The sequence below is a fragment of the Nicotiana sylvestris genome, chromosome 3 (assembly GCF_000393655.2).
Source record: "Nicotiana sylvestris chromosome 3, ASM39365v2, whole genome shotgun sequence".
Taxonomy (NCBI): domain Eukaryota; kingdom Viridiplantae; phylum Streptophyta; class Magnoliopsida; order Solanales; family Solanaceae; genus Nicotiana; species Nicotiana sylvestris.
This window is the reverse complement of record NC_091059.1, coordinates 173121826-173142038: the sequence shown is the minus strand read 5'-3', so window position 1 is coordinate 173142038 and position 20213 is coordinate 173121826. Positions and strand designations below refer to the sequence as shown.

Here is a 20213-nt window from a genome sequence, read left to right as displayed (position 1 = left end):
GTTGTATAGAAGAACTCGAAACTGTTATAAAAATGTGAATACTATCTCAAAAGGGAAAATTTTCATAGATTATAGACATCATTTTTCTTCGCTCTTTATAAAATTGTATCCTTTAATGAGCTAGTAAAGAAATTGGACGCCGACGACAAATGGAAACACAAGAAAATGTGAAAACGCCACCTTATTGGTCTCCAAATGTCACGACCCCAATCCCGGTCGCGATGGTGCCCAACACACTGCTAGGCAAGCCTGACCAATTAACAACCTCAACCCATTTCTTATATAGTTCATCATTAGCTAACACAGTTAAATTACCAAAACATCATATTAAAAGTCTGAAACCAGAGTTAAATAGGCGGAGTTTCAAATAATAATACTACTACTACATATCCCATATAGATCCAGTGTCACAAGTTTGAGCCTCTAATACTAGTTTATCACCCTAATACATATCAATCTAGGGAATGCGGATAAAACAAAAGGATAGAAAGGAGAGATCAGGACTGTGGACGCCATGCAGCTACCTTGATGCTCCCGGATATGCGTTGCTCAACTGTAAATCCTCACTCAGCCTCAGATGCACCTGGATCTGTACGCAAGGTGCAGGGAGTAATGTGAGTACTCCAACCCAGTGAGTAATAAGCATAAATAATGACTGAGAATAAGAAATCACGGAGAAACACAGAGTAATCTATAATGCGGCATTTTAAACAAGTAATATGAAAGCAATAAACCAATGGAAACGAAATATGGAAATGCTACAACAAATAAGCAGTCAAGTGACAGACATAAAATGAAAATCAACACATAGAACGATACCCTATAGTACCCGCTGCGGCGTGCAACTCGATCCATACATTTATCGTTGACGGCGCTCATTGGGGGTGTGCAAACTCCGGGAGGGGCCCCTTACGGCCCAAACGCAATATCAAGTCATCTCATGGCATCAAATCTAGGCCCTCGGCCTCATATCAATATCAGTATAACACTGTTGCGGCGCGCAACCCGATCCCATAGTTTCTCACATCTGGCCGTTGGCCATGCTCAGTCCAGAAAATCATATAAGCCCCTTGGGCATTAGTAAAACAGTAGTTCTCAACCTAAAACATCATTTAATATATCATTTTTGTTTCAAAACCGAGTAAAAAGTGGCTGAGTTGTAAAACAGTGGAAAAACGGTACGACTGAGTTCAAGTAGTAAGTCAAAACAGTGAGGAAATAGTGATAAAACTCCCTGGAGGGTTCAAATAGTTGGCACGAAGCCCAAGTATGGCAATCAGTCCAAAAAATGATGATAACAAATAAGCTTCAATCAAAATGCGCGGTAAAAGCATCACTCGGGACGGACCAAGTCACATCCCCAATAGTACACGACCCCACTCTCATCATCAAGCGCGTGTCTCACCTCAATATAGTACTACGATGTGCAAATCCGGGGTTTCAAACCCTCAAGACATCATTTACATTCATTACTCACCTCGAACCGGCTAAATCTCTATCTCGCGATGCCTTTTCGCCTGGAATTGGCCTCCACGCGCGTCGAATCTATCCAAAATCAGAACGTATACATCACAATAGGCTAAGGGAACAAAGCCCAAGCGAAAACAATCGAATTACCACAAAATTCTAAAATTTGGTCAAACCCGACCCCCGGGCCCGCATCTCGGAATTTGACAAAATTCATAAAACTCGAATCCTTATACTCTCACGAGTCTAACCAAATGAAAATTATAAAATTCCAATACCATTTGGTCCTTCAAATCATCATTTTACATTTTTGAAAGATTTCACAATTTTCTTTCTAAATTCCATCTCAAATCACGAATTAAATGAAGAATTTAATGATAGATTCATTTACTCTAGCCAAATCTGAGTGAAAATCCAAAACCTTATATTTATAGAGTACCCCTCAGATCTCAGCCTTCATAATCTGCACAGAACCACCGCGGTCCGCGCAAAAGCACCGCGGTCCGCACAAAACCACCGCGCCCCCACAAAACCACCGCGCCCGCACTTCATTTTGTGCGGTCCTCACAACACATACCGCGGACACACTCCTTTTTATGCGGTCCGCGCGGGTGAGTTCCGAGGCCTGCAACCCTTTTGGACCTGCTACAACTATGATTTTAGGCCTAAAACATCTCGGAACCTACCCAAAACTCCCGGAACTTCAAACCAATTGTACCAACACATCCCATGACATCGTTCAAACTTGTTCAAAACCTTGGGACGCTCACAACAACATCAAATCACCAATTTAACAGGGGATTCAAGCCTAAGAACTCCAAGAACTCTTAAATTATGCTTTCGATCAAAAAATCTATCAAATCTCGTCCGAATGACCTAAAATTTTGCACACACATCCTAAATGACACAACAAAGATACTGTCACTCTCGGAAAAGCTATGATTTTCGGCCTGCTACATCCCAAATGGACCTGCTACAGCTATGATTTTCGGCCTAAAACATCTCGAAACCTACCCAAAACTCTCGGAACTTCAAACCAATTGTACCAACACATCCCATGACATCGTTCAAACTTGTTCAAAATCTCGGGACGCTCACAACAACATCAAATCACCAATTTAACAGGGGATTCAAGCCTAAGAACTCCAAGAACTCTTAAATTATGCTTTCGATCAAAAAATCTATCAAATCTCGTCCGAATGACCTACAATTTTGCACACACATCCCAAATGACACAACAAAGCTACTGTCACTCTCGGAACAGCTATGATTTTCGGCCTGTTACATCCCAAATGGACCTGCTACAGCTATGATTTTCGGCCTAAAACATCTCGGAACCTACCCAAAACTCCCGGAACTTCAAACCAATTGTACCAACACATCCGATGACATCGTTCAAACTTGTTCAAAATTTCGGGACGCTCACAACAACATCTAATCACCAATTTAACAGGGGATTCAAGCCTAAGAACTCTAAGAACTCTTAAATTATGCTTTCGATCAAAAAATCTATCAAATCTCGTCCGAATGACCTAAAATTTTGCACACATATCCCAAATGACACAACAAAGCTACTGTCACTCTCGGAATTCCATTCCGACCCCTATATCAAAATCTCGCCTATCAACCGGAACCGCCAAAATATCAACTTCGCCAATTTAAGCCTAAATCTTCTCTAAAACTCCAAAACCCATTCCGATTGCGCTCCTAAGTCACAAATCACCTCCCGAAGCTAACCGAACCATCAGAACTCACTTTCGTACCTTCTAACACATAAGTCAATATCCGGTTGACTTTTCCAACTTAAAACTTCTTAAAAGAGACTAAGTGTCTCATATCTTACCAAATCCTCTCCGAACTCGAACTAATCAACCCGATCACATAAACACGGATAACGAAGCGTAAAGAAGGTAAAATAGGGGAAAACGGAGCGGTAACTCATGAGACGACTGGCCGAGTCGTCACATCCTCCCCAACTTAAACAAATGTTTGTCCTCGAATGAGTTAAGAAACATACTTGAAGCCTCAAACAAGGGAGGATATCTGCTCTGCATCTCCCTCTCGGTCTCCCAGGTAGCCTCCTCAACGGGCCAACCTCTCCACTGCGCTTTCACTGAAGATATATCTTTTGACCTCAACTTTCGAACCTGACGACCCAAAATTGCTACTGGCTCCACATCATAGGTCAAATCATCATCCAACTGAACCGTGATGAAGTCTAAAATATGAGATGGATCCCCAATATACTTCCGGAGCATAGAAACATTAAATAGCGGATGCACGCTAGACAAGCTGGGTGGCAAAGCAAGCTCATAAGCCATCTCTCCAATCCTCCGAAGCACCTCAAAAGGCTCAATGATCCGCGGACTCAACTTCCCTTTCTTCCCAAACCTCATAACACCCTTCATGGGCGAAACCTTCAGCAAGACCTTCTCACTGACCATGTAGGACACATCTCGAACCTTCCGGTCCGCATAACTCTTCTGACGCGACTGCGTTGTACGAAGCCTCTCCTGAATCACCTTCACCTTCTCTAAGGCATCCTGAACCAAATTTGTCCCCAATAGTCTAGCCTCGCCGGGCTCGAACCAACCAACAGGAGATCTACACCACCTCCCGTACAAAGCCTCATAAGGAGCCATCTGAATACTCGACTAGTAGCTGTTGTTGTAAGAAAACTCTGCAAGCAGTAGAAACTCATCCCATGAACCTCCAAAGTCAATAACACAAGCACGCAACATGTCCTCCAATATCTGAATCATACGCTCGAACTGTCCGTCCGTCTGAGGATGAAAGGATGTGCTCAACTCCACCTGAGTACCCAACTCTCGCTGAACAAATTTCCAAAACTGGGAAGTAAACTGAGTACCTCTATCTGAGATGATGGAAATCGGAACACCTGCAACCGAACAATCTCCCGGATATAAATCCCTGCCAACCGCTCTGAAGAATAGGTAGTACACATAGGGATGAAGTGCACGGACTTGGTCAGCCGATCCACAATCACCCAAATAGCATCAAACTTCTTCAAAGTCCGAGGAAGTCCAACCACAAAGTCCATAGTGATCCTCTCCCACTTCCACTCGGGAATAACCATCTGCTGAAGCAAGCCACCCGGTCTCTGATGCTCATATTTTACCTGCTGACAGTTAAGACACCGAGCTACAAATCCTACAATATCTTTCTTTATTCTTCTCCAGCAATAGTGCTGCCTCAAATCCTAGTACATCTTCGCGGCACCCGGATGGATAGAATACCGCGAGCTATGGGTCTCCTCCAGAATCAACTCTCTAAGCCCATCCACATTGGGCACACAAATCCGGCCCTGCATGCTCAACACACTATCGTCACCAATGGTCACATCTCTGGCATCATGATGCTGTGTCCTTAAGGACAAGCAAATGCGGATCATCATACTGGCACTCTCTGATGCGATCATATAAGACCGAGAAACCACACATGCCAACACCGGACTGGACTCCAAAATATCCAACCTCATGAACCGATTGGCCAAGGCTTGAACATCAACTGCAAGAGGTCTCTCCCCAACTGGAATATATGCCAAACTCCCCATACTCACTACCTTTCGGCTCAACGCATCGGCCACTACATTGGCCTTTCCCGGATGATACAATATGGTGATATCATAATCCTTAAGCAACTCCAACCATCTTCGCTGCCTCAAATTAAGATCCTTTTGCTTGAACAAATGCTGAAGACTGCGATGATCGGTAAATATCTCACAAGATACACCATACAAATAATGCCTCCAAATCATCAATGCATGGACTATGGCAGCCAACTCCAAATCATGAACATGGTAGTTCTTCTCATGGGGCTTCAACTGACGAGAAGCATAAGCAATAACTCTACCCTCCTGCATCAATACACAACCAATACTAACTCTCGAAGCATCACAATACACGGTATATGAACCTGAAACTGATGGCAAAACCAACACTAGAGCTGTGGTCAAAGCTGTCTTGAGCTTTTGAAAGCTCTCTTCATACTCGTCCGACCATATAAATGAAACACCCTTCTGAGTCAACTTGGTCAAGGGCGATGCGATAGATGAGAATCCCTGAACAAACCGGCAAAAATAGCCTGCCAACCCAAGAAAGCTACGAATCTCTGTGGCTGAAGACGGTCTAGGCCAACTCTGAACCGCCTCTATCTTCTTTAGATCAACCTGAATACCCTCGTTGGACACCACATGTCCCAAGAAAGCCACTGAACTGAGCCAAAACTCACACTTGGAGAATTTTGCATAAAGCTTCTCCTACCTCAATCTCTGCAACACAACTCTCAAATGCTTCGCGTGCTCCTCCTGACTACGCGAGTACACCAGAATATCATCAATGAATACAATGACGAATGAATCCAGATAAGGACAGAACACGCTGTTCATCAAATGCATGAACGTTGTTGGGGCATTGGTCAGCCCGAAAGACATAACAAAGAACTCATAATGACCATATCTGGTCCTGAAAGCAGTCTTAAGAATATCTGTATCCCTGATCTTCAACTGGTGATAGCCCGAACAGAGATCAATTTTGGAGAACACCCTCGCTCCCTGAAGCTGGTCAAATAAATCATCAATGCGAGGCAAAGGATACTTGTTCTTAATTGTTACTTTGTTCAATTGCCTATAATTAATGCACATTCTCATCGTGTCATCCTTCTTCTTCACAAACAAAACCGGTGCACCCAAGGTGACACACTAGGTCAAATGAACCCCTTATCTAGGAGTTCCTGAAGCTGTTCTTTCAATTCCTTCAACTCTGCTGGTGCCATACGATATGGCGGAATAGAAATGGGATAAGTGCCCGGCACCAGGTCAATACCAAAATCAATATCCCTGTCCGATGGCATGCCCAGTAGGTCTGCAGGAAACACATCGGGAAAATCCCTCACAACTGGAACAGAATCAATGCTAGGAATCTCAGCTCCAACATTCCTCACAAACGCTAGATATGAAAGACAACCTTTACCAACCATACGTTGGACCTTCAAGAAAGGGATCACTCTACTAGGAACATAATCTATTACACCTACGCCACTCGATCCGCGGTACACCCGGCATAGCCAAGGTGACTATCTTAGCATGACAGTCTAGAATAGCACGACACGGAGATAGCCAATCCATGCCCAAAATGACATCAAAATCCACCATGCTCAATAGCAATAGATCTACTCGGGTCTCCAGACCCCCAATAGTCACCACACATGATCGGTACACACAGTCTACAACAACAGTATCGCCCACTGGGGTAGATACATGAACAGGTAAAGCAAGAAACTCACGGGGCGTACCCAAATAACGAGCAACGTATGATGACACATAAGAAAAGGTGGAACCGAGATCAAATAATATAGAGTCATCTCTGTGGCAGACTAAAACAATACCTGTAATGACAACATCTGAAGAAATAGCATCTGGCCTGCCTGGAATAACATAGAAACGAGCCTGGCCACCACCTGATTGACCTCCCCCTCTGGGGAGACCCCTGGCTGCCTGACGTCCACTCCTAGCTGGCTGGGCGGGTGGTGAAGTAACTGGAGCAGAAGTCGAGGGCTGACCCCTCTGCTGAAACTGACCATCATGAAGTCGAGGGCACTACCTCCTCATATGTCCAAACTCTCCGCACTCATAACAACTACCCGGTGCTGGAGATGGGGACTGAAGGGAACCCCTCGCACCAGAGTGACTAGCAGATGCACTCGGCGTAGAAGAACCTTGAGCTGATGGGGCATGAGATGAAATCTGAGCTAGGAGGGCGCTGAATGAAGTATGGCCCTGCTGGGACCCCTGATGACCACGACCTGAAGATGCCCCACGATACTCTGGACGGGCCTACTGAGCAGTCCTGAAAGAATGACCTCTACCATGCTGGGACTGGCCCCTCGACGGAGCTCCACTATAACTGCGCGATCCTCGAGGCCTCTTGGCCTCCCTTTCCTCTCGCTCCCTATGGCGAACCGTCTCAATCTCACGAGCGATATCAACCACCTCCTCGAACGTAGCACCCAATACTTTCTCTCTAGTCATCAAAATATGGAGATGGTAGTTAAGGCCATTCACAAATCTCCTGATCCTCTCACGATCTGTCAGAATCATCCAAATGGCATGACGAGCCAACTCAGAAAATCTCATCTCATACTGGGTCACGGTCATACCCCCTGCATCAACCACTCAAACTGCCTACGCAGCTCCTCTCTGCGGGACTGCGGTACATACTTCTCTAAGAAGAGAGCGGAGAACTGCTGCCAAGAAAGGGGTGCTGCACCAACAGACCTATGCCTCTCAAAATCCTCTCACCAAGTAAAGGTATCCCCCGAGAACTGAAAGGCGGTAAATGCTACACCACTAGACTCAAGGATCCCTACTATACGGAGCATCCGCTGACACTTGTCAAGAAAACCCTGGGCATCCTCGCCCTCAGTACCACTGAATGACGGAGGCTGGAGTCTACCAAACCTCTCAAGATAACGCTACTCATCATCCGGCATAACCGGTACCATGAACTCCTGAACTGGTGCAATCGGCTGAGCTGCAGGTGCCCCCGACGTATGTAGTCCCTGTACTACCTGCTCAGGTGTGCGAGCAACGGGGGTTTGATTGCCTCCCCCGGCCTGTGAAGTAGCTGCTGCAAAAGTGGCTGAAACTGCCTGAGACAGGCCAGTGCAAACTGATAAGATCTGTGCCAAGGCCTCCTAAAGACCCGGAATCACGATGGGCACAGCTGGTGCCTAAACTGGTGCTGTTGGAGACTGATCTGGAACTGGGGTAGCTGGGGGATCAATAGGTGTTGCCCTCGTTGCTCTGCCTCTGCCACGTCCACGACCGCGTCCCCGACCTCTGGTGGCCTCAGTGGGTGGCACTGGTGGTCGTCCACCTCGTCTGGTAGCTCGCGTCCTCACCATCTATGAGAGAATAGAATAACAAAAGTTTTGTTCTCGAATCAACAAAGTCGCACGATAAGAGTTTCAAGAATATGAAGTTTTTCCTAAAGGTTCTGCAGCCTCTCGAGGATAAATACGGACATCTCCGTACCGATCCGCGAGAGTCTACTAAACCGGCTCATGACTTGCGAGACCTATGTAACCTAGGCTCCAATACCAACTTGTCACGACCCCAACCCCGGTCATGATGGCGCCCAACACACTGCTAGGTAAGTCTGACCAATTAACAACCTCAACCCATTTTTTATATACTTCATCATTAACTAACACAGTTCAATTACCAAAACACCATATTAAAAGTTTGAAACCAGAGTTAAATAGGCGGAGTTTCAAATGATAAAACTACTACTACATAGCCCATATAGATCCGGTGTCACAAGTCTGAGCCTCTAATACCAGTTTATCACCCTAATACATATCAATCTAGGGAATGCAGATAAAACAAAAGGATAGAAAAGACAGATCAGGGTTGTCGACTCCATGCAGCTACCTCGATGCTCCCGAATATGCGTTGCTCAACTAAAAATCCTCACTCAACCTCAGATGCACCTGGATCTGCACGCATGGTGCATGGAGTAATGTGAGTACTCCGACCCAGTGAGTAGTAAGCATAAATAATGACTGAGAATAAGAAATCATGGAGAAACACAGAGTAATCTATAATGCGGCATTTTAAACAAGTAATATGAAAGGAATAAACCAATGGAAACGAAATATGGAAATGCTACAACAAATAAGCATTTAAGTGACAGACATATAAAGAAAATCAACATATAGAACGGTACCCTATAGTACCCGCTGCAGCGTGAAGCCCGATCTGTACATTTATTATCGATGGCGCTCACTGGGGGTGTGCAGACTCTGGGAGGGGCCCCTTACGGCCCAAGCGCAATATCAAGCCATCTCGTGGCATCAAATCTAGGCTCTCGGCCTTATATCAATATCAGTATAAAACTGCTGCGGCGCGCAGCCCGATTCCATAGTATCCTCACATCTGGCCCTTGGTCGTGCTCAGTCCAGAAAATCATATAAGCCCCTCGGGCATTAGTAAAACGGTAGTTCTCAGGCCAAAACATCATTTAATATATCATTTTTGTTTCAAAATCGAGTAAAAAGTGGCTGAGTTATAAAATAGTGGAAAAACGGTACGACTGAGTTCAAGTAGTAAGTCAAAACAGTGAGGAAATAGTGATAAAATACCCGGAGGGTTCAAATAGTTGGCACGAAGCCCAAGTATGGCAATCAGTCCAAAAAATGATGATAACAAATAAGCTTCAATCAAAATGCGCGGTAAAAGCATCACTCGGGACGGACCAAGTCACAATCCCCAATAGTACACGACCCCACTCTCATCATCAAGCGCGTGTCTCACCTCAATATAGCACTACGATGTGCAAATCCGGGGTTTCAAACCCTCAAGACATCATTTACATTCATTACTCACCTCGAACCGACTAAATCTCTATCTCGCGACGCCTTTTCGCCTGGAATTGGCCTCCACGCGTGTCGAATCTATCCAAAATCAGAACGTATACATCACAATAGGATAAGGGAACAAAGCCCAAGCGAAAACAATCGAATTACCACAAAATTCTAAAATTTGGTCAAACCCGACCCCCGGGCCCGCATCTCGGAATTTGACAAAATTCATAAAACTCGAATCCTTATACTCTCACGAGTCTAACCATATGAAAATGATCCAATTCCGATACCATTTGGTCCTTCAAATCATCATTTTACATTTTTGAAAGACTTCACAAATTTCTTTCCAAATTCCATCTCAAATCACGAATTAAATGATGAATTCAATGATAGATTCATGTATTCTAGCCAAATCTAAGTTAGAATCACTTACCCCAATGAATTTCTTAAAAAACCTTCGAAAAATCGCCAAAATTCGAGCTCTGTAGGTTAAAATATCAAATAAAACCCAAAACCTCGTATTTATAGAGTACCCCTCAAATATCAGCCTCCGCGGTCCGCACAGAACCACCGCGGTCCGCGCTAAAGCACTGCGGTCCGCACAAAACCACCGCGGCCGCACTTCATTTTGTGCGGTCCGCACAGCACATACCGCAGCCGCACTCCTTTTTGTGCGGTCCGCCCGGGTGAGTTCTGAGGCTTGCAACCCTTCTCGACCTCCTACAGCTATGATTTTCGGCCTAAAACATCTCGGAACCTACCCGAAACTTCAAACCAATTGTACCAACACATCCCATGACATCGTTCAAACTTGTTCAAAACCTCGGGACGCTCACAACAACATCAAATCACCAATTTAACAGGGGATTCAAGCCTAAGAACTCCAAGAATTCTTAAATTATGTTTTCGATCAAAAAGTCTATCAAATCTCGTCTGAATGACCTAAAACTTTTGCACACACATCCCAAATGACACAACGAAGCTACTGTCACTCTCGGAATTCCATTCCGACCCCTATATCAAAATCTCGCCTATCAACCGGAACCGCCAAAATATCAACTTCGCCAATTTAAGCCTAAATCTTCTCTACAACTCCAAAACCCATTTCGATCGCGCTCCTAAGTCACAAATCACCTCCCGAAGCTAACCGAACCATCAGAACTCACTTCCGAACCTTCTAACACATAAGTCAACATCCGGTTGACTTTTCTAACTTAAGCCTTCTTAAAAGAGACTAAGTGTCTCATTTCTTACCAAATCCTCTCCGAACTCGAACTAATAACCAGATCACATAAAACACGGATAACGAAGTGTAAAGAAGCTAAAATAGGGGAAAACAGAGCGGTAACTCATGAGACGATTGGTCGGGTCGTCACACCAAACACAACGAAGTAAATAACTACTACTCCTTTCATTTCAATTTATGTGAACCCATTTGATTTAGCACGGAATTTAAGAAAAGAGAGAATACTTTTGAACTTGTGGTGTAAAATGAGGCATATATATTTTGTGTGGCTATAAATCATTGCATAAAGGTAATTGTTTCCAAATAAAGAAATAGGTCATTCTTTTTGGCACAAACCAAAAAAGAAATAAGTTCACAAGTTGAAACGGAGGGAGTACTATATAATATGGTCAAAGATTTTCAAGTTAGTTATATAGACCGCTCGTATTAATTTTTTTACACCATATCATATCGCATTTACGTGTTATAGCAGGTAAATCATTTATGTATAGGTAAAGCAATATATACCAGGAGATCCTCTATATATGTTAGTGATTATTGTAGATTAACATAATGAGTATGTATACAAAAGGAAGGAAGAGTCGGTGGAATGGTAGGATTTGTACGTGTTTCTAGAATTTGATAACAGTACATGAAAGGAATATGATTGATAGCTATGGGTTAATCCAGTCAAGTATTATTAGCTCAAGTAATATTCAATAGCCATGTAGATTCATGTCATGTGGACCATAAAATGATTAATGGTTGAGATCTATTTAACTTTTATACTAATTAAAAAAAAAAACTAAAATGGTAGAAGTTTGCCTAACTCCACCGTTAAAAATTAACCCAAGGTTATATTCTCACTTTTTTCCCCTTTTAATACATCAAAATATGCCTTTTACTTTTAGCAAAATAAGATAGTATTCAACTTTTACTTAATCCTAGTTCATAAAATATTTGAAAGATTGCAAAAGTTCCAAATGAGCGTAGGTAACATTGACTTGTATTGATGCTACAGAATGTTTACGAAACTGTATGTGGAAAAATAAGATAAAGTTCCTCTATACGTCCAATCAAATTTACTATAAGCAATACTTCACTTAATTTCATTTCTAAAATATCCAGTATATCAAATATTCGAAAAAATCAATATGAAATAAAAACTGGCATAGATCATAATGTATTGTTATCTTGGAACTTTTGTGATCCCCGACTCTCGAAAAGGTTTGCCTGCAAGACGTAAACAATTTTGAAATATTAATAGCTAATTTTTACATTAAAAATAAAAATAAAAACATCATCTAATAGGTACCTGATCATGAAAAAATAAATAAGACTTTTGTACATGTGCAAAAGTATCAAGACTAAAAGGTTCCTGCACAAATATAAATAATGAAGTTAATTGAAAGCAAATCATAAGTTTAACTTCGATTAAATAAATTGTTATATTACCGTTAGCATTTGAGTAAAGTTAGGGTATGGCAACGAAAGAGAAAACTCTGAACTGTGGGATAAGCTAGCACAAGTCATAGTCTGAGAGGTACTTAAATCAGAATTCTCATAAATATTTCCCTTTGATATTGGATTCTACCAATTAATAAAAACATTAGTGTAATTGATTAAATATTATAAGAAATGATACATATGAGCTACTCTAATAGTTGAAAATGTGATATACCTGAATGAAATATTTGTCATTATCAGATAGAGCTCTATCATCGACTCTTGGTCCATCCTGTTTAGCGGAACTTGACTTGTTTCCTCGAGCTTTCTTGCAATTTGCGTTCACCTCGAGGGAAGGTTTGATCCTCTTTTTATGGCGTTTTCCATCTTTCTTTTTTAAATTTTTGGCTCGTGTGAGGATATTTATGTTATTATTTTCTTCTGGTAAATCTCTTGTTGAACCACTAGTACAAAAAGATGGAGTTGATACCTCTGCGATTTGCTTCAATTTTGAACTTAGCTCATTTGCACATGCTACTACTACCTTATAGCCGTCATCTGTTTTAGAAGTTTTTGCTACCATTCTAACAAATATAGGACAAAGAACTCTATAACGATTCATAGTAATCAACTTTGGATCCTTGATCTCTATTTCTTGCTCATCAACTTCTTTAATATTTACGCCTTTTGCATTTTTTGTCCATCTATCCAAAATATGCTCAGTCGGAATTCTACTAACTCCTTTTACTACATCGAGAACTCTTATTGCATCGCAACAAAGTATACCCATGGACTCAAACTTCAAGCAAGTATAAGATATATGGCCTACCTCTGTCACCGTAACAATATATTGTCGAGTATGCCCATGTTTACTAACATTGTAAATGGTGGACAAAATGTTCTTCCCACATCCAATATTCACTTTGATTGATAAGGATTTCATATATTCATCTTGAAATTTTGCAAAAATATTTGAGGTATAGACCTCTCTAGCATGAATCAAAATAGGAACTTGTGCTTTTAATACTAGAATATGTTGTGATGCATCACAAGTATCTTGCAGCTCATTATATCGCTTATCCTCAATTGCTCGATCATAATACTTAAAAAATTTTACTAAATTGTAATCAGACTGCAAGTAATCCTTTAAATCACCATTCAAACTCTCACTTAATTGTGTGTTGTTCATACCACCCGATTTTTTTCCATATGCTGCAAATAATTTTTCCCTTAATGTATATATTCCTTGCAACCATTCATTTTCATGAAGGTTATATTCATCAAGAATTGTATTCCAAGAATCTATAAATTCTACTTCATCTTCATACTCATAAATGCATTTTCGAAAATCACCACGGAATGAAGCGTACCTTTTATAAATTTGTTTGAGATGTTTAGCTGCATTTTGCTCCATGTGCCAGACACATAACCTGTGATAAACTTCAGGCATGACAAGTGAGATGGCCTTACTTATTGCAACATCTTGATCTGTAAAAATTATTTTTGGATTTTTTTCAAACATCGCTCCAAGAAACATTTCAAACAACCACTGAAAGAAATCTGCAGTCTCATCATACATTAAAGCGCCTTCGAAAACAACCATTTTTCTATGGTTGTTCAATCCAACGAAACTTGCCAAAGGTTTGTGCTCTCTATTCGTCTGGTAAGTGGTATCGAATGAGAGCACATGTCCAAAAGTATCATAGTCTATTATCATCTTTTAATCGGTCCAAAATATATTTGTGATCATATCATCAACATCCAATTGCACCGCAAAAAATAAAGATGGATCTTCAATTCTTTTCTTCTCAAAATACTCTAACAGTACTCCTGGACGAAATAAGAAAAAAAAGGTTACATTATACTTTATACTTTAGTGGGCCATATTAGAAAATTATATTAAGAAGCCTAATAGAAATAAGAAATGATAATATATTTCTTATAGACATAGTATGTTAGTTTATTTACCTGCTTCTCCTCGTCTCATAGCCTTTTGTCGTTTTGTTCGAAGGTAGTTCTTCTGATTTAATTTGGTATAACCCAAATTTACTCGACCTCCATCTTGAAGACTCATAAAATCAAATGTTGTTTTAGAAAATAATCCAACATCCTCTGCTAAATCTATTTCATGAGCCTGAACTTCGTTTATCCTTCGGTGAGATGGCAACATATGAATCATTGTTGGTGAAACAAGTGCATGATTATGTTCCAATTTAACTTTAGTAATATGGTACTTTCCCATTGAGTGGCGGGTAACAATAATATGAGCTTGATATCCTGTTCGCGTTTCTCTTCGTAATTTTTTAACTTGATCTTTTCGTTTATCATCTCTACGAAAACCTTCCTTGAAACATGTAATCTTCCGTGATGTTACATAACCCAATTCTTTATTTGTATTGATGTATTCTTTGCGAACACTAAAACCAACTCTTCTTGCATACTCATTATAATAATTAAGTGCATCCTTGTCACTATCAAACTCAAGGCCAAGTTTCGGTTCATAATCTACTGTACCTTGAGAATTACTTTGTAAAACTTCTTCAGGAGAATTTTCGCACATTCTTTTCCGAAATTCTCAACTCTATTAAAAAAAATCAAACTTAAAACATTATGGAGTTCTGAATAATAATTCAAACGTAAAAAGGTACAAACTTATTAATACCATCATAAATTAAATAATCATAATGTAACTTTCTTTTATTTGCAGCTTGTCAGATGAGGCATATGGATGAAAACAATCAAAAATATACGAACTAATCAAACTTAAAATAAAAAAACACAATTAAATTTAACAAGACCAAACAATAACTAATATTATAAGAAAAGGTAGAGAATAAAACCTTGTATTTCAAGAGATTCACTGTTTGTTGTTGACGATAGCAACAATGAAACTTTTGGGTTTCTTAGGAAAAGAAATAAGATCAGATACTTGTAAAAGATGAATACATATCTTTTAATGATATGTATAATCTTTCCAAAGGTGAAAAGGTTCTTTTGGCGGGTAAATAAATCGGGTAGATGATTCCCGCTATCTTTAATTGCCTTTCTTGATAAAATTCAGTTGAATACTATTTTATTTTGCTAAAGGTAAAAGACATATTTTGATGTATTAAAGGGGGGGGGGAGGGGAAAGTGAGAATGTAACCTTGGGTTAATTCTTAACGGCGGAGTTAGGCAATCTACATGGCTATTGAATATTACTTGAGCTAATAATACTTGACTGGATCTTTTTCCGGACAGAATATGTTGATGGGTTGTTTTATCAAATCAATCTATGTTAGCTTATTTTTTTCAAATTTCATTTAGGTGATACAGTGCAGCATTACGGCCTATTAATTGTTAGAAAATGATAATAAACAAAATTGGCTTTGAGGCGAGAAAATCGACTGTCCTTAAAAAGTTATCGCCTGTATACTAATTTAGGGAAAATACAAAACGATTCTCTTCAGGATACAACAAAGCCTGCAGTAATACTTGTGATTTTCTATATCCACTTCGTTGGAATTCTTGTGTATTATAGGCAACCAACAGACCCTTTCAGAAAGGATGTTTTGTTTCACAAACAGACACGACTATTTATTGGAATTTTGAATTTAAAATTCAAATAAATTTGATTTTACTGTTAAAAATAATTAACTCTAGGATCTCGTGCCTGTTGAGTCAATCTCGTGCCTGAGACAATCTTGTTCCTGTTGAGTCAGTCTCGTGCCTGTTGAGACAATCTCGTGCCTGTTGAGTCAGTCTCGTGCCTGTTGAGACAAACTCGTGCCTGTTATGTGCTATTTCATAATGATCAGTTCCGAGGCTAACAGACACGGTACGAGTAAGGTCGGTCCCGAGAGTGTTTCACATGACAGGCACTGAACTTCTTTCTTCCGATGTGGGAAGAATCCCACTTCCAACTTGCCAATAACAAACTATCTTACAATCCCCCACTAGTTTGTTATTTCGCTTCATAACACTTGTGAATAATTGAAAGTACCTTTTACAGATTTGAACTTTCCTTTAGTGTAAGTATATTAAAGTTTTGACGAAGTTAATGGTATCTTAAGATTTGAACCACAACTCCTTGTGCCAAAACCGAAAGTACCACACACACAATGTTATCTAGTAGCTTAGAAAATCCAGTATTCGCTTTAGCACGTTTACGGCCATGTGCTCATCCTGAATTCATGAATATTTACAAGATCAACCCTTTAAATCTTGCTAGAAGCGGCACCACTTCAATATTCATATAGGTGGAATTAGTTACTATGTCCCTGTTACTCCAGACATTAATAATTCCATTAAGATTAATCAACCTCTTCATGTAACAGTATGCACTTTGGAGTTTGTCTTTATGCCCCTGTTATAACAAGCATTTAACAACTCCTTAACTCCTCATATAACAGTAAGTAGTACAATAGAATTAGGGCTCCTAAAGAGGAGATCAGTGCTTAAACAATACAAGTAACTTGTTATTACCCATTGAACTTATATTGTTAGAGTGTATACTAACTCAAAGTGGGGTTCCTATTCCTTGTATTTAATTTAAGGGTCTCAGCCCCATCCCTCCACAAGTTTGTTGTACTACATCTCTACCTAATGGCTTCGTAAGTGGATCAGCCAAATTCTTATTTGATCTCACATATATTATAGCTATAGCTCCATTTGTAATTAATTCTCTTATATAAGCATGTCTCAAGCTTATATGTCTCGATTTTCCATTATATATTTTATTGTGAGCAACACACATTGTAGTCCCACTATCACAGAATATGGAAATGGCTGGCATAGGTTGTGGCCACAACTTTATATCAAGTAACATATTCCTCAACCATTCTGCTTCTTTTCCAGCAGCTGCTAATGGAATAAATTCAGATTCCATAGTAGAATGGGAAATACATGTTTGTTTCTTGGATGCCCAACTAATGGCTCCACCGCCTAGAGTAAATATCCATCCTGATGTGGATTTATTATCATTAACACTTGTAATCCAACTTGCATCAGAATATCCCTCTAATACATTAGGAAAACCATTATAGCAAATGCCTAAGTGCTTTGTATATTTTAAATATCCAAGTACTCTACTTATTGCTTTCCAATGATCATTACCTGGATTACTGGTAAACCTTGAAAGTTTACAAACAGCAAATGCAATGTCGGGTCTAGTGCAATGCATTGCATACATCATACTACCTATCGCACTTGCATACTCCAACTGTGCTACTGCTCTTCCAGTATTTGCAGTTAGCTTAACACTAGAATCATAAGGAGTATTATACCCCTTTATTCCTAAATGACTGAATTTAGTAAGGATTTTATCTATATAATGTGCTTGTGACAAAGTCACTTGCTTGTTATCTCTTTTGACCTTGATTCCCAAAATAGTATCAACTTCATTTAAATCCTTCATTTTAAAAACTGAGGTTAGATACTTCTTGGTCTCGGTAATTCCTTGTAGATTCGTACCAAAAATCAGCATGTCATCGACATATAAACAAATTATTACTCCATATTCTTTTGTAAATTTAGAGTAAATGCACTTGTCTGCATTATTATGTACGAATCCGGTTGATAGTATTACACTATCAAATCTTTCATGCCACTGTTTAGGCGCTTGTTTAAGACCATAAAGAGACTTTATCAATTTACAAACTTTCTTCTCATTTCCCGGAAGAACTAATCCTTCAGGTTGTTGCATATATATTTCTTCACTAAGGTTCCCATTTAAAAAGGCTGTTTTAACATCCATTTGATGTATGTAAAGATCATAGATAGAGGCCAAGGATAAAAGGAATCTAATGGATGTTATTCTTGCAATAGGAGCATATGTATCAAAATAGTCTATGCCTTCCTTTTGAGTGAAACCTTTTGCAACTAATCTTGCTTTGAAGGTTTGGACAGAACCATCTGTATTGTACTTTCTCCTAAAGACCCACTTACAACCTATAGGTTTTGATCCAAGAGGAAGATCAACCAAAACCCAAGTGTTGTTGGATATAATTGAGTCCATTTCATCATTAATGGCCTCTTTCCAAAAGGCAGCGTCTCTAGAAGACATTGCTTCTTGAAACGTCTTTGGGTCTTCTTCAACATTTAATACAATAGGAATTTGATTACAAACGTTTGTCCTATCTCCTTCAACAAGAAATACTATAGATTGTGAAGAAATAAAATCAGAACCAAGATGTTTTTCTTTTCTTATTCTTTGGCTTTTCCTTGGTTCTATCTGCATATCATCACTTCTTTCCTTAGTTTTAATAATTTCAGAAAGCGACAATTTATTAGCATCAATACGTTTTCCATTTATTTCAGTCATTTCATCAACATTGTCATTTATAAATCTATTTTCAATAAATTCAACATGTATAGATTCTATAATGACATTAGATTCTAGATCTAGCAGTCTATAAGCTTTGGAGTGTTGTGCATATCCTACAAAAACACTTTTAATTCCTCTAGGACCCAATTTTGTTCTTTGATGGTCAGGTACTCTATAATAGGATATACACCCCCACACTTTAAAATAATTTAAATTTGGTTTTCTACCATTCCAAAGCTCATAAGGCGAAATATGCATACTCTTTGAAGGCACTCTATTTAAAATATAACATGCAGTTAGTAGTGCTTCACCCCATAAATTATGTGGCAAATGTGCATTAAGTAACATAGCATTAACCATATCCACCAAAGTTCTATTTTTTCTTTCCGCTAACCCATTTTGTTGAGGAGTATAAGGGGCACTCATTTGATGTATTAGGCCATGCTCTTCACAGAACTTATTAAATTCGTTAGGAAAATATTCTCCGCCTCTATCACTTCGAATAATTTTAATTTTCCTACTCCTTTGATTTTCCACAACAGACTTGTATTCTTTAAACTTTTGAAAAGCTTCGTCCTTAGTTCTAAGTAGGTAAACATATGTAAATCTAGAGAAGTCGTCTATAAAAGTAATAAAATATCTTTTGCCTCCTCTAGTTAATTCTCCATTTAATTCACACAAGTCTGAATGTATTAAATCTAATAGTTCTGTGGATCTTTCAACTTTACGAAATGGTTTCTTTGTCATCTTTGCTTGTATGCAAATTTCACATTTTATATGTTGAGTTTTACATGAGATATAACCATTTTTGGACATATAATTCAAGGAGCCAAAATTTAAATGTCCTAGTCTAGCATGCCATAAACAAGAATCAGACTCCAACGATGTAAGCAGAAACATAATTTATTTCATTAATACTCAATTTGAACATGCCGTTACAGTTATAGCCTTTTCCAACAAAAACACCATTCTTAGACACTATTACATGATCAGACTCAATAACTATCTTGAAGCCTTTCTTTGACAGCAAAGCAGCGGACATTAAGTTTTTCTTCATATCAGGAACATGATACACATTCAGTAACGTCAACTTCTGGCCAGATGTGAAGTTAATCTCAATACTTCCTTTTCCAGCAACATCTGCCGCAACATGGTTTCCCATCAAGACTTGTTCAGAATCCTGCACTTCTGCATATGTCTTGAACATCTTCTTGTCATAACAGACATGAATAGTAGCACCCGAATCTAGCCACCAGTCTTGAGTATTTGTAGCAGCGGTAGCCACATTCAACTCTGTGACCATACCAATTTGCATTGCGGAAACCATGGCAACCAGTCCTTGGGCAGAATTTTCCACTACGTTTGCCTTTTCAGAATTTCCAGATT

At 39.7% G+C, this 20213-nt stretch overlaps 2 protein-coding genes across 3 annotated transcripts; both read right to left on the bottom strand.

The window, feature by feature from the left end:
• Window positions 1-12657: 12657 nt before the first annotated feature.
• Window positions 12658-15082, bottom strand: LOC104245753 (protein FAR1-RELATED SEQUENCE 5-like). 2 transcript variants are annotated; one of them, XM_009801415.2, is made up of 3 exons: window positions 14492-15082; window positions 14101-14353; window positions 12658-14011 (listed from the first exon to the last, which is right to left on the bottom strand). In XM_009801415.2, the coding sequence occupies exon 3, from the start codon at window positions 13971-13973 to the stop codon at window positions 12735-12737; it is 1239 nt and encodes a 412-aa protein (XP_009799717.1). In that variant the 5' UTR covers window positions 13974-14011; window positions 14101-14353; window positions 14492-15082; the 3' UTR covers window positions 12658-12734. The 2 variants fall into 2 exon arrangements, with proteins under 2 accessions (XP_009799717.1, XP_009799716.1); XM_009801414.2 differs by having other exon boundaries at window positions 12658-14353.
• On the bottom strand, window positions 14244-15083 carry LOC104245754 (protein FAR1-RELATED SEQUENCE 5-like). The gene is made up of 2 exons (XM_009801416.1): window positions 14492-15083; window positions 14244-14353 (listed from the first exon to the last, which is right to left on the bottom strand). The coding sequence occupies exons 1-2, from the start codon at window positions 15081-15083 to the stop codon at window positions 14244-14246; spliced, it is 702 nt and encodes a 233-aa protein (XP_009799718.1).
• Window positions 15084-20213: the final 5130 nt, after the last annotated feature.

Excerpts from the sequence above, each read along its gene's own strand:
- LOC104245753 (XM_009801414.2), bottom strand. The coding sequence starts at position 14,240 with ATGATAATAGACTATGATACTTTTGGACATGTGCTCTCATTCGATACC.
- LOC104245754 (XM_009801416.1), bottom strand. The coding sequence starts at position 15,083 with ATGTGCGAAAATTCTCCTGAAGAAGTTTTACAAAGTAATTCTCAAGGT. Across the intron at positions 14,354-14,491 it reads TATGAGACGAGGAGAAGCAG|GAGTACTGTTAGAGTATTTT; the intron begins GTAAATAAACTA and ends TATTTCGTCCAG.